The 23085-nt window shown below is 30.4% G+C and overlaps 1 protein-coding gene across 2 annotated transcripts in view; it reads right to left on the reverse strand.

Annotated features, from left to right (window-relative positions):
* LOC127701720 (E3 ubiquitin-protein ligase PDZRN3-B-like) overlaps positions 1-23085 on the reverse strand; it is a 173697-nt gene that overhangs the window by 137380 nt on the left and 13232 nt on the right. For both annotated transcript variants that reach the window (XM_052205716.1, XM_052205715.1), the window contains exon 3: positions 16400-16534. In XM_052205716.1, coding sequence (XP_052061676.1) covers positions 16400-16534 — 135 coding nt within the window. The remainder of the gene's footprint in view (positions 1-16399; positions 16535-23085) is intronic.

The following is a 23085-nucleotide window of genomic DNA, read 5'->3' on the forward strand; positions in this document are numbered from 1 at the left end:
CGGAGGCGTCCTTCAGCTGGCCCCTAAACAAATAAGTATACTAGTTCAGTGATAATGGACGTCATACTAAACTCCAAACTATACACAGGAAACTAAAATTAAAAATGATACAAGACTAACAAAGGCCAGAGGCTCCTGACTTGGGACAGGCGCAAAAATGCGGCGGGGTTAAACACGTTTTTTGAGATCTCAACCCTCCCCCTATACCTCTAGCCAATGTAGAAAAAACAAACGCACAACAGTACGCACAGTAAAACTGAGTATAAGAGAAGTCCGAGTCCGATGTCAGAATAGGAAACAAAAGAAAATAAACAAAATGACAATAATACATACATAACAACAGACTACTAGCAGTAACTGACATGCCAGCTCCAGACCTCAATTAAACTGATTGAAAGATTATATTTAGTATTTTTGTCCATGTGAATAAACCAGAGAAGGACAGGATAATAATTTTTGAATCATTTGTGTATAATAATATTGTAAAGTGCTTAAATACTCATATATATATTTATTTGATTGAGTGTCACTGAAGAGACATTACATGTCGAAATGAACATCTTGTGCAGTAAATTAGTACCTTTATCTTATTACTACCACTGGGTTGAGACCTTTGTTTTTTGCCTTTTTAGAAATCATTCCAAATCCAGGAAAATTTTTCCTTCATGCAATTTAGTTCTAATTCTTTATCACAATTTGGTTTTACTTTAGGTCCTTTTTGGTCTTATCAGCTCTTCAACTTTGTATTAAGGTTTTAGACTTTTGAAAATTTTGGCCTTGAGCATCACAGAAAAGACATTATAATGGTTGAAATGCATATCTGGTGCAATAAAACTGGTACCATTAATGTTATTAAGCACCTGCCCTTGGTGACTCCTACATCTGGATAACTATATTACATGTATTTGTATATCTGCATGAGCCAAGAGGATGACATAACAATTTTTAAGGCTTATTGCATAAAGAATATGTGCATGGCCAACAAACACCATAATTTTAACTCCCCCATGTTAAATGCCATATTTGAGCTGTTTTCTTTTGTATTCTTATATATTTTTAATGAGCTAATCATTGTACTGATTTTGCCTGTAATGTGTCCACTATTTGAAATAGAATTAATCTTATCTTATCTCATGGGAATAAAAAAAGTTTTGGATATATCTCAATGAGACAGCAACCCTACAGCACAAGTAACCGAATGACATCTAGATGGTTTCTACACAATATGTCTAGCTCCAAATTGTGCAGTGTAAAAAAGTTGTAAATTGAAGAAGAAAAAACATCAAAGGTCTTTCATCAACACAGATTTTTCATGCCCCTTTAATACAGTTGGTTTTGATATTTGCTACAGGATTTGGTAGTGTATTTATTATTATTTGTATCACACTAATTTTTCGAGGATCTTGTGGGTACAGGTGAACCACAAAATAAGTATTTCCTACATGCCTTACTTTGTAGGCAAATTTGTCAAAACACAAAATCAAGTACATATTGAAAGATGAATCATTACTTCAATCCAACAGATCTATTTCATAATGATTGTGGTCTTACAGTGTATAATTTTCTTCTATAAAATTGGAAGTGATGTTTCTACAACTGAAACAATTTGATACTGTAATTACACTCAGATTAAAAGGGACAAAAATTTTAAGTCTGCTCAGAGGTAGATCTAGCATCATATAACTGTGTTATCTTTTCTTCGTGTCTAATGAACAGCTATACTCAAGCTGAACTGCAAGCTGAACTGATGTATGACAATGACAATTTTAATGATGATTGCATTCCGATTTTTTCACAAAGTACATAAATAGATGCAGCAGCATGGAAGCAATCGGCTTTTAAAAGGACTTTTTATATGTTTTCCAATGTGATTAAAACTTCATGATAGTTTGATGGGAGAGAATAAATGAAGATACATCTTTATACAATTTGTTGCAACTAAAACTATCGCTTGAATTCACAGTTATAAGAAAGTATGCAGGCAATAACAGCAATTACCAATCCGTTCTTTTTCATCAATTCCACCATAAACACATTACATCAGGAATATATCTTCCTCAACTTACATTAAATTCAGTAAACTGGCTTCTATTTTATTTCGGTAATTTTTCCTTCCTAATTGAGTTCTTTCTGTCAAAGTCAAAAAAGCAAATTAAGAGATTTGTGTGTCTCGGATATTGACAGATCAACTTGGACATCAGAATATTGGCAATAACACAAGGAAACAATGTTCTAAGGGCAAATTAAATCAATCAATTTTGATTAAAAGGTAATAGAATATCTATAAATGTCCCGAATGACCTTTAGGAAGTATTTGAAATCACAGATTTAATCTATTTTAGAACAAGCATTTTTTTTAAAAGATTTTCTTTTCAATTTTATGTACTTTGTTTGAAAATGAAAGCTTCTGACAATTTTACCATATAGGTATCAAGTGATAGGTAGCCTTGACTTCATCTCTCTCAAATTAGAAACAAGTTTTAAATAATACATAGCTTTGAATGTAACATACATGACACATGCATTTGATGTGTGCATGTAAAAGTTACATTTAACACAAGTTCATTTATTTTCACACTAAGTTTATTGATCTAATTTATTTATATAAGCATTTTGTTCAAAGTAATTTTTAGAGATATAAACTTTAGCCCTAAAAATTGCTCAATAAGTATAAATTGAAGAATCATAATTTTACATGAAATTGTTTTTATATTAGATGATGATTGGCTGTGTCAATTCTCTTACTGATTTATATGAAATTCAATTATGATGCCAATTCCATATATATATATATAAAACTTAAAACCATTTGCGTAAACTTTTGGTGCTTTTTTCATAAAATATATTAGACATGTTTTGGCATAATTAAAAAGATAATAATTATATAAGATAACAATAACCTACCTCTTTTCATTCAGGTCAACATCCTCAGCAAGAGTATTAAGAAAAATTTCCTGATAGTTTTGAAAATTATTTATCTATATCAAGTTTACATGAAATGAATCATTGATATTTGTATAAACAGGTTCATATCTCTCCATCATGTTCAGTAGCTACTATGACATGGGGTAAGGAATATCTCTCCACACGTCTTGTTTATCTTGCCCTAGTCAGTATCAACTGTAGCAATGCAAATATCTTGTGAAATGTCCATGCAGTTGCTTTTAATTTACATTTAGTTTTGATATTAACTATTATTTTTGTATTTAACATCCCTTTTCAGTGATGTAGGAATAGACTAAAAATGAGAGAGAGGGTGGGTGGGGACTTCTAAAAGCAAAAAAATAAACAAAAAACTATATATAGTCTATTAAGTCTAGAAGTGAGTGTCCTCTTTCATTTTCAATATTTTTTTGGGCCAAAACTACCCCCTTGTTCGGCTCCTATGCCCCTGATGTTCCAAATAATTATTTAAACAAACCCCAGTTAACCAACTCCCATTCCTCATTTTTGTAATTAAATATTTTACATACAAATTTCAAGCTGTTTACTACTGATCTTTATAGTTTAATGTATGCCTCATAACAAGAGGCCATAAAAAGACTGTTTTGCTCACCTGGTGTTTTACGATTCTCAGAGAAGATTTTGGTAATAGTACCCAATGTAAATTAAAGTTCTGCAGTGTGTGTGTCATATTTGACACCAGACAAGGACATAATGTTCAAATCATTTAAGAACCATTCTTGTTAAAATCTAATGCAAATTTAAGAAACACAAATATTTCATAGAACTGTTGAAAACATTTTCATTTCAAATTTGTATGTCTGCAATCTAGGTTAGCTTGTAAAAGAAATCAAATGCTCAAAGCAAAAGTTATTCTTCCAAGTGGAAATTAGGAAGACAAGATCATTCGTGAATTATAAAATTTAACCACATTCATGACATAAGACCTATTTTTCATAGTAATCAAATATCAGTTTCATAGGAATTTAATATCAGGACCACAAAAAAAGTCTTGCCAAATTGTATAAACATACCTTATAACTGGCAATTATTGTGAAAGAAACATTAATCTAATAAAGTTCATCCAAATCAAAACACAAGCTCATTCTGTGAATAACTGTTTACACTTATTATAAACCAGAAGTCAGCTCTATATCTAAGGGCATGACAAAAAAAAATGTTCATCAATGTTGGATTTGGGATTATTATTTCAAGGACAGAAGGATGAGATGAGGAAAGAAGACAAGGGTCAACACTATATATATATATATATATATATATATATATATATATATCAAAATTTCATATTAATAGTAACAAGAGTGCACACGCTGAAATGTCTCGCCTTCTTTACTAATCATTGATATTATGTTGATAGTCCTAAATATAAAGCTTTATTACAACTGTCACATAGAGTTGACATTAACCAAGTAAACTAAACATTGACCAATGAACCATGAAAATGAGGTTAAGGTCAGATGAACCATGCTAGGCAGGCATGTACAGCTAACAATTCTTCCATACAACAAATATAGTTGACCTATTGCTTATAGTTTAAGAAAAACAGACCAAAACACAAAAAATTAACACTGAGCAATGAACCTTGAAAATGAGGTCAAGGGCAAATAAAACCTGCGTGAATGACATATAGATCATAAAATATTTCCATACACCAAATATAGTTGAACTATTGCATATAGTATTAGAAAAAAAGACCAAAGCTCAAAAACTTAAAACTTAACTTTGACCACTGAACCATGAAAATGAGGTCAAGGCCAGATGACACCTGCCAGCTAGACATGTACACCTTACAATCATTCCATACACCAAATATAGTAGACCTATTGCATACAGTATAAGAAAAACAGACCAAAACACAAAAACTAAACTATAACCACTGAACCATGAAAATGAGGTCAAGGTCAGATGACACCTGCCAGTTGGACATGTACACCTTACAGTCCTTCCATACACCGAATATACTTGACCTATTGCTTATAGTATCTGAGATATGGACTTGACCACCAAAACTTAACCTTGTTCAATGATCCATGAAATGAGGTCGAGGTCAAGTGAAAACTGTCTGACGGGCATGAGGACCTTGCAAGGTACGCACATACCAAATATAGTTATCCTATTACTTATAATAAGAGAGAATTTAACATTACAAAAAATCTTAACTTTTTTTCCAAGTAGTCACTGAACCATGAAAATGAGGTTAAGGACATTGGACATGTGACTGACGGAAACTTCGTAACATGAGCCATCCATATACAAAGTATGAAGCATCCAGATCTTCTACCTTCTAAAATATAAAGCTTTTAAGAAGTTAGCTAACGCCGCCGCCGGATCACTATCACTATGTCGAGCTTTCTGCGACAAAAGTCGCAGGCTCGACAACAAGGATCTTCCGAGTTTTATCAGACTTGATTCCCAAACAAGACCTTCGTTAATTAGTTTACAAGTGTAGAATTGGCAAACAAGACTGTATTTAATCCCATGTCAAAGAGAACATTTTGATGTAAAGACTATGAGATTATGAGTGTTTTAAAAGATATATATACGGAAGGTTTTCAACACTATATTTTCTAGTATTCAATCACATCTGATGTCACAATAAATCAGCCTCTTTCAGTTTTTAGCATAATTATTTGAGGAAATAAATAAGCATATCAATGTTTCAATTCTGAAACAGTAAGCCCCAATCACAATTAATAAATAGTGTACCCCAATGGGTATCTATAAGAATGTGAATATTACTTTTGTTATCATTTGTGCTCCGCATTTCCATAATACAAATGTTTTAAAATTGGCATCAAAACTGATACCCAGGTGATCTTAAACAATTCAAGTTAGTTAAACATTTAAAGGACCACCAACAAAACTTGTAAATAATCTATAGGGGAGTAACTTGTTGAAAATCAATTTAAAATTCCACCTACTCTGGCATTTACCCATGAAGATGTTATTTATGGCATATTCAAATACAACTGATGCTGATTTTTCATCTATGCAAAGGGGAATAACTTGGGAAAAAAATGCAAGTTATGATGAAAGTCTAAAAAAGAACCATTTTTTATAACATCAATCATTAACAAGATTTAATTTAATATCAATTTGACTCAAATAGGTCTTGTACTGAAATATCCATTGGCAGTCATTGAACCATGACTTAGGACACAGTAAAATAATCTTTTGTGAAAATGAGATATATCCATGCTATTAGCAGGGCTATTACAACATCATACCAAAAATCATTGACTTACCATTAGTGGTTCCCATAAACTAACCTAAGCACAAACTTTAACATGTAAACAATCCAAAGTTTCAAAGTCAAATGTTAATATCATAGCATTTTTTGATAGATTTTATATTCGTTTATGTTAAAGAAATATTAAGCAAAGTTATTGCCAATAGTGTATGCTACAGACCGAAAGATATGAGGGGAAAAAAACAAATATAACTGTTGATATATCATTTCAAATTCAAACCTCAAAGGACTTGATGCTTGTACACTTTTTAAATTACCACACAAATTTACAATAAATTGCAATGTCATTTTTTTTTTTCATTAATATTTTTACATCTTTCTTCTATATCATATTTAAAGATAAGAAGCAAAGTCATAGTTTTTTAATAAGACATTAAAGTTAATAAATTATATTTTATAGTTATTTTTTTCATTTTTCAAGATGAGCAGCAGAGATTTGTTTAAGGATGTTATTATCATCAATGATAATGAAATCACTAAAAGGGTCAGCAATCACTAGTAAGTACCTAAATATAGACTCATTTAATCCTTTGATCTCTTAATTTATTCCTAAACATTTTACAATTACCTTTATATCATAATAGGATTGTAAATGTACTGAGATAAGTTTGTAAGTGACTTTCATAGTTTACATTCATATTTGTCAAGTGAATGAAACTGCAGTACCAATACAACTTTTTACTGAATTGAACAAATAAAATGGAGTTTTCTCCCTTTTACCACATCAGCAACCCAATCCTGAAGAGCAAATGGTGAAAAATTACAGCAATAAATTACAAATAACTTTATATTCTCTCTCTCCAACATAAAAAAAAGTGTAGACGGTATTATTTTTTTCCACTGTTGGGTATTCAAAATTTTTAATGTTCAGTAAACATTAAGTATCAACATGAACACATTTAAAGGACAACATACAGCACGACTCATGGTTAGCAAGAAGTTAAATACACTGAAATATAACGTGATCATATTTTAATCAGATGTCCAATACAGGTGTGAAGGATTAAGGTGTTTGTGACCAAACCTTGGTATCAACTGGGCGGTTGGTCGTTCATTTTTTTCAATGAAAGAACAGCTCGATTTTCACGTTTGCATATCAAATTCTTGTACGAGTGCCAAGGTTTCAAATAACAAATAAACTGAAACTGTTCAAGATAAGTCAAATGGCAACAATAATTTTTATTTAATTTTCAATGAAACAGTAGCTTTAAACACAAAATTATTAAGGTATCATTTTCCTAACTTAAACTTAAGGCACAATTGTTAATGAACTTATGTGACCTCATCTGAAATGGTTTATCACTCTTGCATAATTACCAGACTTCAAAACAAAATGTAACATTTAAATGAAACCAAAAAATAGCATTGATAATCCTCTCAATTTATTAAATATTCTAAAATCATATTATTCCAAATTAGAATCTTCAATGTTTGGTTACTTCCTACAGGATGTCATTACTAATTACAAGTTCAGAACAAAATGATCTGGTCAATACTTATAACAAACAGTTTTAAAAAATATTAAACCTGTCTTTAAGTGGTGAATGTCTGGCTATGCATTATGTATAAATAAAAAGTGTTGACACTAAATTAGATGCAAGTGAATACCACATTCCCTATACATCTAAAAACTAAAACAAAACACTGTGAAATGCAAAAATTTCTGTGTCTACCAAACATATTCCTGGGACAATATTATGTATCAAACCCTTTCACTCAAATTTAAGACCCTATTATCAGAATATATGCATGACATATTTGCAATTGGATGTTTTAAAATAGGAATGGACTTTTTTCTCATAACAAAACACAAAAAACTTTTTAAGAGACTACTTTAAAACTAGATAACATTGCTAAGCAGCAATAATATGGGACGACTAATACAGATAATCAAGTGTTGACAGGTTAGATTAATGAACCCTCCAATATTTGATCACCAAAAAATGTGTGAATTGGAAAAAGATTGTAATCATAGGACAATTAATCTTAGTTGTTGTATAACAGGACATGCAACCACGCATGTTTTGATGAAGCAAACATATCTGGATGACACCAAAGGTCCTTAAAACACCTGGCCAGTCAAAAAATTCTGGTAATTAATGACCGAAAATGTAATTATTCCTTATCAGTTTCAGAAGATTGAGTAGATGTTGATTTCTTTCATATTTTTTTCATATCAAATCACCAGATGCAAAGCTGGACTTAACAAGTTGTAAATCAAATTATGAAACCAGATTTTTATTAAAAACTGCATCTTACAGACATGTTCAAATATTGCTTTTGGGGAGCAAAAGTTTTTTCTTTCCTAATGCTGATGTCATGCGATCAAAGTCTAGTCACCCTGGGTTATACTAATTTTCCAAGCCCTGTCTTTCTTCATCATTATCTTTCTGTCAAAGCCACATTTCAAATGGCACAATTTGTTTCAATATTGGAAAATTACACCCAAATGCAGTTAGGGATATTTGGTTAATATGTCCAGCTGACAGGGGCTTCTGAAAGGATTCTCAAGCAAAATTTTCCTTTCAAAGCCATATATTTATCCAGATACTGATTTTTATTATTCACAATAGTATCAAAATTTCTGATTTTTGTTATTTCCTTCCGTCAATTTCATTGCAAACAAAAATAATAGTTTCTTTCAAAAGTTATGATTTTTAATCCCTTGCTTCCAACATGAGACACTTGTCCTCTTTTAATTCCATCATCACTGACCATTAGTGCTAATTATGTTCCTGATTGATGATTCACAATGTCCTGAGCAATGACCAATGGTCAAGTGCACTATCCTTAAATTGAGATCAGCAATTACGACTAAATAATGGATTTTTAATAACCGTTTCAATAAGAAAGCCAAAGCACAACAGCAAATAGATGCTGATAGCAGGAAATATGATCTTTCCTGCTAAAAATGGCACTACAAAAATTCAGCAATAATTTTTGGTCTGCCATTGAGGCATATGTACTGTTTTCTTTTCTTTTCTTTTTTTTTTTTTTTGGTAGGGGGATTTACAATACTGATTCTCTATAACCCCCCAAAAAGGCAAAAAAAATGAATCCAATGGAATCCATATTTTGATTTATTGCAATTGGTATCTTATGATGCGGGAACTTGCTCATTACTAAAAATGACAGGTGCGTTCAACACCAATCTTAATTTTATGGGATTTTCAGTTTTCCTGCCAAAGGTCATGGTTCTCTATGACATCTCCACCAATACAAAGTAACAGCCACGAAATAGCCAATCAATCAAATCAAATCATCATTACTAAAGACCATATGTGTAACTCTAGATTGGTCTATTCTGGTGAACTTGTGTCCCTCTAACATTTTAACCAACTGCCATCTATGATATTTTATCCTATCATTGCACCTGAGAAGTCTTAAGCGCAAAAAAATCTCACAAGAAGCTATGAAGTTGAATTCCTTGTATTTATAAGTCAGATAAAATTCATTAGTTATCCTGTGTGATTTGAGATACATAACAGTGTTCAAAGATCAAAGACCTCTTATCTTCTTGTGTGATTATTTGCAACTTAACTTTTGTCACCTATTGGTAAATTATGTTAGCTTTTTGCTTACATAGTTTTGACCTATGTCAATTTAAAGGCCACTAACTGTAAAATAATGGAAGTAAATATTTTAAATAGCACCTTTATTGAATGAAACTGTTTGATCAGAGGTAAACTTTGATTGGAATTTCTTACCCCCTACTTTAAAAAGTTTATTTATTTGGAAAAAATTCAATCATCAAGTGATATTCTTGAGAGAATTTGGCAATCATTATTTCTGCCAAAAGATATTACATATTTACCAGCATATTTGAACAATTATTATTTCATTAAATTTGTCTATTTTCCTTTTATTTGGTGTGCAGAATCTCAAACAGTTTCTTTTCTATAATAAGTTTATTCAGTATATATATGCAGTTAGTGACAGGTCAAGTCAATTTGTAAAATAATACCTGCATGATTTATATTTTCTAATAAACTACCTACTGCTTAAAATTTTTAACAGGAATAACACATTCAACTTATCCCTTTAATCTAAGGATCAGAAACTTAAATTGCACAGATTATGCATTCTAACATAGGATTACTATTACTTGCCCTGCAGATGCTTTATTTGTTCTGTTGACTTACATGTCATGTTTCCATTTACTTTCAATTTCTGTCTATTGTGGAAATATTTTATATTGTTGGTTTAAAGGTAATTTCTTCAAACATATGCAGTATCTAGTGTCATCACAAATTTACACTGAAAAAAGTTATGACCTGTACCAGGAAAAAAATGGATTATTCGACCTTGAGGTCAAATGAAGTTTCTGATAATATGTGGCACACTGTCTTGTAGTATTAGATCTTCATACCAAATATCAGAAGTCAAAAGATAAAAAGATACAACCAAGGCAAGGATACATTACAAGAAGAAATACAATTTAAAATAATGTCTCAATTTTTTAAGAAGATACATAACTAAATATGAATTCTCATTCTGAAACTGGTAAAAATATACTAGAACAAATAAGGATTGAAGAGACTTTTGCTTTCTCAAATTACCTTTTAAAAAGGTGATTAAAAACAGAAGGTATAAATGTGAAGAATTTTGCATTATCAATGTCTTGTTTATAATAAGTAAAAATTCGTAAGGGTTCCGCGGAACCCAGTGTCTCGCCTACTTTTGCTGTTAATCGCAGGCTCAACAAAAACGAGGAAAAAAATCAATAAAAATATTCCTTTAGATACTATTTTTTGATTGTAAGAAGCTTCTGTCAAAGTTTGGTATAAATCCAGGATAATTTATGAATCTAATAAATGTTTTAAAAACTTTAACTGCAGACTGTATTTAATGTTAACTGGAAGAAAAACTAAGTCCATTTATAAGTAAAATACGGATAAACAGGTACAAAATTTTAACAAAATTTCCTTCTAGATACTAGCTTTTGATCATAAACAAGCTTCTGTCCAAGTTTGGTACAAATCCAGGATAGTTTAAGAAAGTTATTAAAATTTTAAAAACTTTAACCACAGAGTGAATGTATTGTTTCCTGACAGAAAAACTAAGTCCATTTATAAGTAAAATACGGAAAAAATGAAAATTTTTTTTAACAAATTTACTTCTGGATACTATTTTATGATCATAAACAAGCTTCTGTCCAAGTTTGGTACAAATCAAGGATAGTTTAAGAAAGTTATTAAAATTTTAAAAACTTTAACCACAGAGTGAATGTAATGTTTCCCGGCAGAAAAACTAAGTCCATTTACAAGTAAAATACGGAAAAACAGGAATTTTATTTTTACAAAATTTACTTCTGGATACTATCTTATGATCATAAACCAACTTCTGTCCAAGTTTGGTAGAAATCCAGGATAGTTTAAGAAAGTTATTAAAATTTCAAAAACTTTAACCACAGAATGAATATTTGTGGACGCCTCAGCCGCCGACGGAATGTAGGATCGCTATGTCTCGCTTTTTCGACTAAAGTCGAAGGCTCGACAAAAATATAGCACTTTTTAGTTACAAAGTTTTACACAAGACGCCTTGAATTTGCTTTAAGATTTAAAAATATATATTTAAGCCAGTACCTTACCAAAATAAATCCTTAAAAGTCATCAATTACTCCACCCAGAGTATAAACAAACAGTTTTTGTATATTATTTTCTTTGTATATATCATCCTGAACATCTACCCCATACTATTTAATTCTTATAGAATTAAAATATGTGGTTGTACAGTTATTACCTTTTTTGTTGAAAACTGATGGCTCATTTCCACAAAAAAGCTATAATGTTCACAATTTCAAACAACATCATTTTGTATATCAAAAGTCAGTTTAAATTCAATTGCTAATTTCATAGTTAAAACTCAAATATGAACACTGCCTTTTTCTATAAGTTAATTTAAAGCACTTCTCATCATTTTCAATTTCAATTTCCTCTTTATATATACATTAATTGTTAATTTCCATGAGTAAATATTAAATAGTACATTTAAAGTTTACATTTACTTTAAGGCTTATCTGAAAATACTCTCTTAAGATATTTTACAATTCAAAATTAGTAATTGTAAGAATGGAAAATAAGTCTGTTAATGAAAAGAACAATTTGTATGCAATTTGTGTTACTAGCAAGATAGTAATTCTAACGAAGTCAGAAACATTTTTGCCACCCCTATTTGATATCCCCAAACAAATTTAGATAGAGCAATCATAAAAACGACAACTATGTGGCTGGAGCATAAAAAGCATGTTCAGACAACGTAACTTAATCAATATAGTATATTTATAGTATTTCTGATTACTGGATGACATCTTTTTTTTTAATATAACTACCTTCACTCTTAGCTCTTCTAGATTCTTTGAACTGTATCTCTAATACTAATATTACAACAGTTCAACTCAAAGCTACTAGACATCTTTCTTATATCACAACTTTCATTCTAAGTTCTACTCAGTCAGGATAAAAAATACATTCACTTAATACAACATTCTACAATGACAATTCTAAAATTAGCATGTACTGAATATTGTAAGACATCTACACCATTCTACAATGTCAATTTTAAGATTTACATGTACTGAATATTGTAAGACATCTACACCATTCTACAATGTCAATTTTAAGATTTACATGTACTGAATATTGTAAGACATCTACACCATTCTACAATGTCAATTTTAAGATTTACATGTACTGAATATTGTAAGACATCTACACCATTCTACAATGTCAATTTTAAGATTTACATGTACTGAATACATTTAAGACATCTACATCAAACTACAATGTCAATTCTATGATTTACATGTAGTGAATATTTTAAGACATCTTGAAAATACTACTATGTCAATATTAAGATCTACATGTACTGAATATTGTAAGACATCTACACCATACTACAATTTCTTATATGCACTGAGTACTGTCAAATCTAAGATTTACATGTACTGAAAAAAATGAGTAAAATAACAAAAGTATCGATCTCCAAGGAAAATTCAATACGGAAAGTCCTTTATCAAATGGCAAAATCAAAAGCTTAAACACATCAAACGAATGTAAAATTACTGTAAGACATTTCTACCATACTGCAATTCAAATCATAACAGATCTTAGAAACATGAGGTAAAGTTTGTTTCAAATTAGTCTAATAGTTTCTATTCCCATGCTTTTAGTCTATTATTCCATTAATATTAGGTCTATAATGAAACTATTTTTATAATGGCTGTCCTCTTCGATACACTAGTTAATATTTAATTATAGGTAATTCATAATTCTGAAAGTTGACCACCTAAAGACTATTCTATCCAAAATTAGTACATACTGTTAGCCCACTCTTTAATTTCATATGAGCTTCTAAAACTGAAGCATTGTTTAAGAAAGAGCCAAACTGATTGATGGCTGATCTCCACTCAGAATTATCTAGAGCTTGAAATATTGTATGTAGACACTTGCATTTGTTGAAGACATGTATCAGGGAATATTGCAAAGAAAGTATTTTAAAAATACTGCCATAAGGAAATCTTATTTAAAATCAATCCAAAGTTTATATGGTAAACATTGTGTATTGAATTTCTGTTGACATATCTATAACGCATAAATTATGATTTCATGACTAACAATTAAACCATTATTATCTTGTCATATGTAAAAAGAGTCCCGTCATTTTCAGTGCACCACAGACTACTACTGACCCTATAACTGATTTAACGTCTATTTCAGTTCAATTATAGAAATTCTTATGTCTGTTTACATGTAACATGTGAAAAGACAAGAAAAGATTAATTTTTGACACTTCTAAATATCTAATGACACTATGGCATATGAAAAAAAAAATAATTATATTTTTATAGAAATTATTTATCAGTGTAATTTTATGGGTAAGACTTGATTTGAAATGATAACCTTTGACCTTCATGAGTTATCAAGTTCATTCTTTTCTCTAATATGATTAATGCCAAAATAATTCAATAAACAATTAAAATATATAATTCCCTTGCAGGTAGGTAATGATACCTACACTGCACTGACGTCTTCAATAATTTCATTTATATCTGATTTGTAAACTTTCCACTCCTTTCCAAAGCGAAACTGAAATGTCCCAACTTATTTCGTTTATATCTGATTTGTAAACTTTCCACCCCTTTCCAAAATAAAACTGAAATATACAGTACACAGGAGAAAACAAATATACATACAGTAAATAAAAGTTAATCCAGATACCAGTAATATATATTTGGGAAAAGGAAACATTACTAGTGGAGATTGTTTCCTCCAAAGGGCATCATCTTATCAAGAATATTCTCATTTTCTAAATATCATAAGCAATCCAATGAACACTTCAGAGAATTTTTATCGAACAAAAGAAAGATCCAATTCACGCTACAAGATTCTAAATCATTTTTTCGCTATCAAGGGACTCATTACAGCTGACTAGAATCAAGAAAATTTTAATATCCAACAATCTTGGGTAATTGATTATACATTTATGAGATAAAAATGGTTTTAAACACATTTCTGTTACACGGTATTAAAAACAATAAGATTTTATCAATTCGAAATTTAAAAAGGGATAAACAGGATAACATATTCTAAGTGTGCACAATAACACATCACAACAAAGACTCATGGGTGATGCTTGATTGTGCCAGGATTTCATTAATTAACACAGAACTTCAAACTTCAAACAGATTTTAAATTTGTTCTAATAACATCAAAGGCTTTTTGTGACATGATTACCATATTTAAGACAAAATTTGATTGTTTTCACAATGAGTCATTTACGAAATTGCATTGTGTTAATACCACAGAAAAGAAAAAAAACATTTGATGAAATCTTACATTATAACATGGGTACCAGATAATTGTCATTTGGACAGGGATGGAAAATTTGTGAAACCCTAAATTGCTAACTAAGGACCAAATTACGTAATTTGGTTGTCTTTTTCACTGTTCATAAAAGACATGATTATTACATTAATTGGACCCTGTAGGACACAAATACTATGTTGTTAGAAATTAAACATCACTGCCGATATTCCAAATTACTGTCATCTTGTGATATTCCTTCCACTTAAATGGATAAATATGGTAATAATTTTATCAATTATGATGAAACTTTCTTCAGTTCACACTGGAAGATAAACCAGAGTCATAAAAGCACTACATGACAAATCTTTATAATACTTATGAATAATTTTCTTCTATTATTATTCTCATTATATCATTTCAATGTTCTGGTTTATAAAACAAAGGAAACAAATAAAATTCTAATAACTTCCAGGACAAACAAATGTTTTCCATTTCCACTAATATTTTCCAACTTTAATAATGCATTACTCTTTTGGTAAGAACTTAATTAACAGGAAACCAATTTTAAATAATTGGTAATTTATTATCTTATTAATCTAAGGACAAATTCAACACAAAAAGAATTAAATATATACAACTACTTTGTTTTATATAATACTTTTCCTAAAATTGTCAATAAAACTGGTTTTATATTGCATGGTGTTTACCTTATACTAATAATATAGGAGTATTGTAGACTTAATTTAAATCAGCCTAAAGTTTTACTTGTTAAACCTCAATAGACCCTTGGAGCAACCATTTCACAGAAAATGTTGAACTTGGCATAGTTTACCAATGAGTATGCAAGCATGCAAATATTCATAAAAATGACTTTGAGATGCTTTATTCTTGAATATTTCAATGTTAAGCATTCCCCATCACAAATCTAAAATCATTGCACCAACAGATGGTGAAATTAAACAACACTTCAAATCTGACATATATTCCACAAAATAATGTCAATAAGTGCACTTGAGTGCAGCAAATAAATACCTACAATTGTCTCCTGTCAATCTTATTCAAGGAAATGGTTTGTTATAAAAAGATACAGAAAATCTTTAAAATGAACTGTACATCTGTACTTCATTTTTTATGCTTCAATATCAGATGAATATGTCAAACTCCCTTTTCCTTCTATGGTAATTCAAATCTAATAAATGTCTTCAATGAAAGAAGTTGGACAATCTAAATTATAATACAATGATTGCCAATGACATCCAAAGGATTCATTCAAGCATAAGTCTATCATTTTGTCATGGAGAATATCTGAATTACATCTGAATGAAAAGCTTTAAAGATTATTTTTTTTTCTCGAAAATAAAGTTAGAAAAAAACTTACCGAAATTATCAAGTCTTTCACCTTCATTCCAACTTTCGCTGCAGGGCTTCCACTCACTACCCTTGATACAATGATACCATTTGAGTCACAGTTCAAATCTGTTACTATTTTTTCTTCATTGTTATTCTTTTCTTGCTGTTGAAGAAAAATCGTAAAATATTCAAATTCATAATTAAAAGCAAGCATCATTGAAGAATTTCTCCACAATCAAAGAGTTATTTGATTAGCATTTTATCTTTTTTCTCTGTCCTATAAATTAAACAGTCTTCTTTGTTTAGCCAGTAACATAAGCACACAAGACACGAGGGAAAGAAAATGAAATTGACAACACGATATGAAAGGCTGATGGGACATGTCTTATTATAACAAGAGTCAATGAGTGATTGCTGGTCATAATGATTTGTTAGATGAAATTACATGGGATGCGAAATTTGATTGTCCTTACACATCAAAGACACGCTGACCCCCTACCAGTTATTATCTGGAGAAGTGGGACGGAAAAAGGAAATCACAAAATAAATTATGAAGCTGCTTTTTAAAGCATTGTTTGCATGAAAGCTTTCTTGCGAGGATTTAATGTTTACATAGACGGCACAAAGGCAATACAAGTTGACAAAATTATAGAAGACACTTCTATTAGGCAGCAGACAGTCCTAACAACTCATCACAATTAAGGAAAGAGTGGCGAGATGCATCAGCCATTAATCACAGTAATTAAAGTATCTTCTGCTAAAAGATTAAGAAATCTTTTTACATCGTTTTCTACCACTTTAACCAACCATGGTTAATATCAATCAAAATAAATTACAATAGTAACTAAACTTCGTTAATAAATCAGGAGAAAGCTTTTTATATTACAATTCTTTTTCTTCATCTCGTGTGCACAATTTTTCATCAGAAACACTTTTTAAGAATCAATACATTACTTTAATGTTACCATGATCCTCATATAGGGAGTTAGCAATTTATACCTTTTCCTACCAGTGATTTTTGACACAACTTAAAGTGGGACAATAACTTTTCTGAAAAACTTTTCCTTAGCTAATCTTTCTATCAAATAACAATTCTTTGTATCTTTTTATGCAGACTAATTAGAGTTATTCAATAACAGGTACTGTAAGCAAACTCACATGATACTACATATGTACTACACATGTTAGTCATATACCTCCAATTTACAAAGTGTAAAATTATCTCCCCTTTTAAAAGTCTGACTGAAAGTGTTTCTTCATATATTGTTTTACCTTTAAGAGGAGTTGCACTTATGTTTGAGGGACTTAACTGATTTGACACATTAGCTTTAGCACAATTTTTAGTACTAAATATCCATTAATAATGGTTTGTAAGTGAGAAACTTTTTTAGTAAGTAAAAACACTTACATAAAAATACAACCATCAGAGGAAGACAACAGACAGTAAATAACTAATGGTAAAAACCATCACGCCATTAAGCTAAATCAAATAAAGCTCACCATTAAAAAATCAAGTACCAAAAATGTTGCTGTAATTTTGAAGCTGCTTAAAATGTAATGAGAATTCTATATATTTGTTACACTTTAAGATTGCCAATGAAAAAGTTTGCTGATCTATAAGACAATTCTTGCCACTATCAAAGATTTGATAGAAAGATTATGATAAATGCAGAGTGAATAAATATTACAATCAAACACAGACTATTCAAAGTTTTGTATTATAAAAAAGGAAAGTTTCATTAAAATCTATTACTCATCTGGGTATGAATCACTGACCACTGAGGGGCAAAATACTATTATTTCCAGAATTCCAATTAAGGGAAATATATAGCTTTCCCCCTTGGCACAAGTACTGGAATAGGAAGCTTGATTCCAATAATCCTGGAGCATCAAGTCATTTATTTTACACAGTTTTCAACTATACAGCATGTTTAACATGCTTAAGATCTCTGCATGTAATAAATAGGACCATTATTTTGTCTAATTTAAGATGAAATTTAATTCGAATATCAATTTGGATGGAAATTCTGTAAATAATTGATGCAACAGATTGTCTGGAATTGAATTCCAACAGTTAGGTAGTGATTCATTAAGGAAACAACTCTAAACTGTTGATTCATTCGTTACCATTTATTGAAATTTGAAGAAGTCGTCTAATCACCAAAAGGCAGAAAATTGTTTATTCTGAGGTATTGGCAATGTGATCAGAAACTTCAGGACTGAAGAGAATACCACCATAACAGCTTAAATTGTTCTAAACCTTTAAAGATGCATACCAAAGTTCCCTTGTCAAACAGTGTCACAATATGACTTTAACTATTTTCATACATTCAAAGTTATTACCTATTATCAAGTTCATTTCATTATTTTTTGCAGACTTCAGTGTATAATTAACTTGTACACATTTTTTATCTAAATAATCATTTTGTGTCAACTTTTCATTAGGTGCCACATGAGGAGCAGGATCTACTACCTTACAGAGCATCTGAGATCACCTCCAGTTTATGGTGGGGTTCGTGTTGCTTAGTCTTTAGTTTTCTATGTACATGTAGTGTTTTGTATACTGTTGTTTGTCTTCTGATCATTCTTCATTTTTTGCCATGGCATTGTCAGTTTGTTTTCGACTTTTGAGTTTAAATATCCCTTTGGTATATTTTGCCTCTATTTAACATGGGTATTTTCCTGACATCCCTTTTAATTTAGTATTACAGTATGAAAACAACTGGTTCAATATGCTTTTCGTGATAATGAAGAGGCTGTTGAATAGCCATCATTACTGAGCAGCCCTGACTGAAATCACCTTTTTATGTTATGTTGGGGCAAGTACAATGTATTATCATTCACAGTTCAGAACACATCCAATCCACAAACTGGAAGAATTTTTTAAACACCAGGGACTCACACTTGTTTTATGGGAAGAGATCCTAGTCACCATTAAAATTTTACTATGCATTTAATGTAACTCAGCATATCAGCATTACATGTATGACATAGTGACCTTACTATATTTAAAGGCTGTACGGTGGCCTATACTAGTAGAAAACTTCTATGTCATTTGGTCTCTGGTGGAGAGTTGTCTCATTGGCAATCATACTACATCTTCTTATTTTTATATTTACATAGAAAGATGCATCCATATTCTTATTTATTTGATTGCAATTCAAAATCAAAAATGCAAAACTGCTATTTGCTACCATTGTTAAATCAACACTGAAACAGACTTGTTTGATAAAAGTATAATCTTAACTAATACAAAAACAAGAAACTAAACCAAAAAATATATTATGTCATAATTCAAAGCTAAATGGCTTTTCTTCAGATTTTTTTATTAAAGAGACCTCTGTCTTTCAGTCAGCATAAGCTGTAATTCTCTGAATGGTGTGTCATCATTAGAAGTTAATGCCCATAATTCTTTAAAGGAAGATGTCTCAATCAAAATCTGACTGTGACAGCAAATGACAGCCAAAAAAAATAAACGATCATGAATAAAGTGCTCTGTTGAATGAGCATCAGGTGACCACAAGCTTAATCAATCTGGCATGTGCAGTATTGCATTTTTTACACGAAACCATTTGTTGGGAAAATAAATGAAATCTTAATCACATGACTCATTGTTATGAAGACTCCTCTTACCATTTTCTAATTTTCACATTCATTTTTTTATCCCCTTCCAAATCATACTCATCAATTATAGAACATTATTGGCAATATCTGTTGCTTGATGAAAGTGATGAGCCACATTCACCCATATTAGATTTTTCCTAGTAGCAAGTAAAACAATATGCTTTCCATTTAGTTGAAACATTACCATTAAATATGATTTTATCTTCCCAATTTGATATTTTTACAGCCATCACCAATCATGTAATAGCAATTTTTTCAGAAAGTTGTCTGATCCATCTTGATTGTTACTAAAGCTTATTAAAGAATTGAGTTATGTGTTAAAACCCGCCAAAAAAAATGTTTAAGGATGTACTTAGGTGAAATTAAAAAAATCTAGAATTCAAAATTGATACTATAAGTCAGAAGAGCATTAGTTAAGGAACAAAATAAGCTAAAAATATTGACAGGTTATGGAGCTCCTTTTCGAGATATTCAATTTTAAAAAAATGGCGGGAAAAGGCTGACTCAAGACTTTTACCTTATATTCGCATTGGTATTATTTTGGGTCTCAAATCGAAAAAAAAGAAATATAGAATCTGCTTAAATTTTGGTAAATGACCTTTTATGAGCTATTGAAGTCTTATATGAAGAGAAAAATGGGTGTTATGAGGCAAAATATTTTACCCTGTATCGTAGGGAAAAAACCAAGCTAGTATGAACATTTGACAAAAATTCCTAAACCTCACCTAAGTACATCCTTAAATGAAATAGCTTAATTTTGGTAAATAGTTTAGATTTTCCTGACTACTTCAATAGAAATTTGAATTAAAAAAAGAAATCATATATTCAAATAGTTTTTGCTGTGACCATCAACCAAATACAGATACATGTACTTGAGTGTTTCTTGACCACCAAAATTTTGTGAAAGAATCATGTCTTAAGAGAGATGTCACATATTGTTTTGTTTTCTTTTTCTGATCAAACTTATTTATTTAGATCTTCAAAACATTGGTACTTGTCTTCCTTCATTTGACAACTTCCATTCTGTGTTATCAACAGTTTCATGCTTGCCTCAAGTGAGTTCTTTTTAGACAAGGTCAAATAAAATGTTGGTATATTTGAAGCTTTTTGCACAAAACACTCAGCATTCAGAAGTAAAAGTAACTTTTTGTTCAACTTAAAGACTGATTTTGTCCAAATAAGAGAGAGATTTTGTCCAAATAGTTTAATATGTTTTTTTGCAGCCTATTTCCTTATATTAGCTATAAGATTGAAAGTTCAATCCAAAGTGTCTTATTTAATATAAAATATCTTGGACAATATAAGGCAAAGATGCAACCATTAGATTATGGCAGTAAAACTGACTTTGCTGTAGTTTTTTAACAAAGCACTTTATCTAGGATCCCTTATATGTGCCTGTTCAAAGTTAAAAAAAAAAAAAAACACTCTATAAATTTCATGCATCGGAAGTGCTTTTCTAGAGTTACCTTCATCAGTAATGCTCAGAGCCAAATATTTGAAAGCCAAGGATGTATAAGAACCAAAACAGTTGAAGAGGACCTAATAATAATTGCCAAATCCATCTAAGGTCAACTTTGCCTGAGGGTGATTGCCTTTTACTTTTAAGTGTTCTTTGTTGTTTAATTCTCTGTTAAGTTGAATGACAATCTGTCTAAGCTTGGGATGATTTATGTTATCAGATCTTGACATGTGTAGATATTTAGGTGGCACTATTGATTCAACAGAAAGTTGATATCTACATGTCTTTTCAGGTTTTATAAAGTTGTTGGGTTGTTGTCTCATTAATACTTTTTATTTCAATGTTATACTTTCAAATTAAGATTGCAAGTAGTTCCTGGCCAAAGCAATGGCGTTTACATCTACGGTTATATTTCCTATCTAATAATAGAAATGACACTTTTTAGTGAATAAATCTTAACAAATTTGACTGACTTTTCTGGTCCAAAGTACAAAGAAAATTTGAAATTGCCTTTAGCAGAAAAATACATCAGCTTTCACATTCAACACTACAATTTGATATAATATGACAAAAATATTCATCTTCCAAACTGCTATAAAATAGTGTAAAAGTCTAAGTCTTGCCCTTCAAAGGAAAAATTAATGAAAAAGGCCAAGGCTATCTTGCATCAGGATCTAAAATAAAATAATAAAAACTTGTTCTTTTTACGATTCATTACCTATCTGAAGTTAATCTCCTTAGGTTTTCTTTACAGTAACTTCAGGTGAAAATCTGATATCCCAGTCTCTTTCAATTACCTTTTGGTTAAACTAATAATTTAGTCTTAAAATAATAGTTCTAATGTTCTGTACAAAAGGTTATCAGCCGTTTATCTTCTAAATAACCAGGTGTTTTGTTATCCAACCATAAACACCCTGGTTTGATGAACCATTAAAAGCCTTATTGACTTCTCTAAATACGGGCTTGTTAGAATCATTTTCCTTCTGTGATCAAAGAACCTTGTCATTTACTTAGCCGAACTTAACTGCATAAATATACGATATTATCTATTCTGGAAAAAATAACAAGAAAAGGGACATTTATACTCTGAAAAAATCTTATAAATATAAAAATTTTAAATCTCTTCGGAGAAAAATTGTAATTAAAAAAAAGTATCATCTGACACCAGTTTAAGATCAAATGTTTTGGCATTAATTCTGGATTGATGCAATTGTATGCTTTCTTAGAGGACAGTGTTGCTGGCAAAACTGCTATGAATAATGAAGTCATATGTGCATTCAATTTTTCTTTTATGTTTGTATCTACTGTAACATACATGTATTGTAATTGTGTTAGCCATTATGGGTAAAAAGTGTCAAAATCTTTTCCAACTGCCTCTGTGTTTGCTAGGCAAAAATCATTTTAACTATTTAAATCCTCCAAGTTTATTAAACTAGAGTAAAAATACTATACTTGGTCATTAGTTGTTTTGGTTTATGGGCATGTAAAATAAGATTTTACTAGGATCATTAGCTAGTTAGTTTCTTGTAACAGCTTCCAATGTTTTAGAAAAAAAATTAAAAGTTAAATAAAGACAACAAATGTCAGTTGTGTCTGTTATACTATCTTATACTGGCTATTCAAGAAATGAA

The sequence above is a fragment of the Mytilus californianus genome, unplaced genomic scaffold (assembly GCF_021869535.1).
Source record: "Mytilus californianus isolate M0D057914Y unplaced genomic scaffold, xbMytCali1.0.p SCAF_1, whole genome shotgun sequence".
Classification (NCBI taxonomy): Eukaryota; Metazoa; Mollusca; class Bivalvia; order Mytilida; family Mytilidae; genus Mytilus; species Mytilus californianus.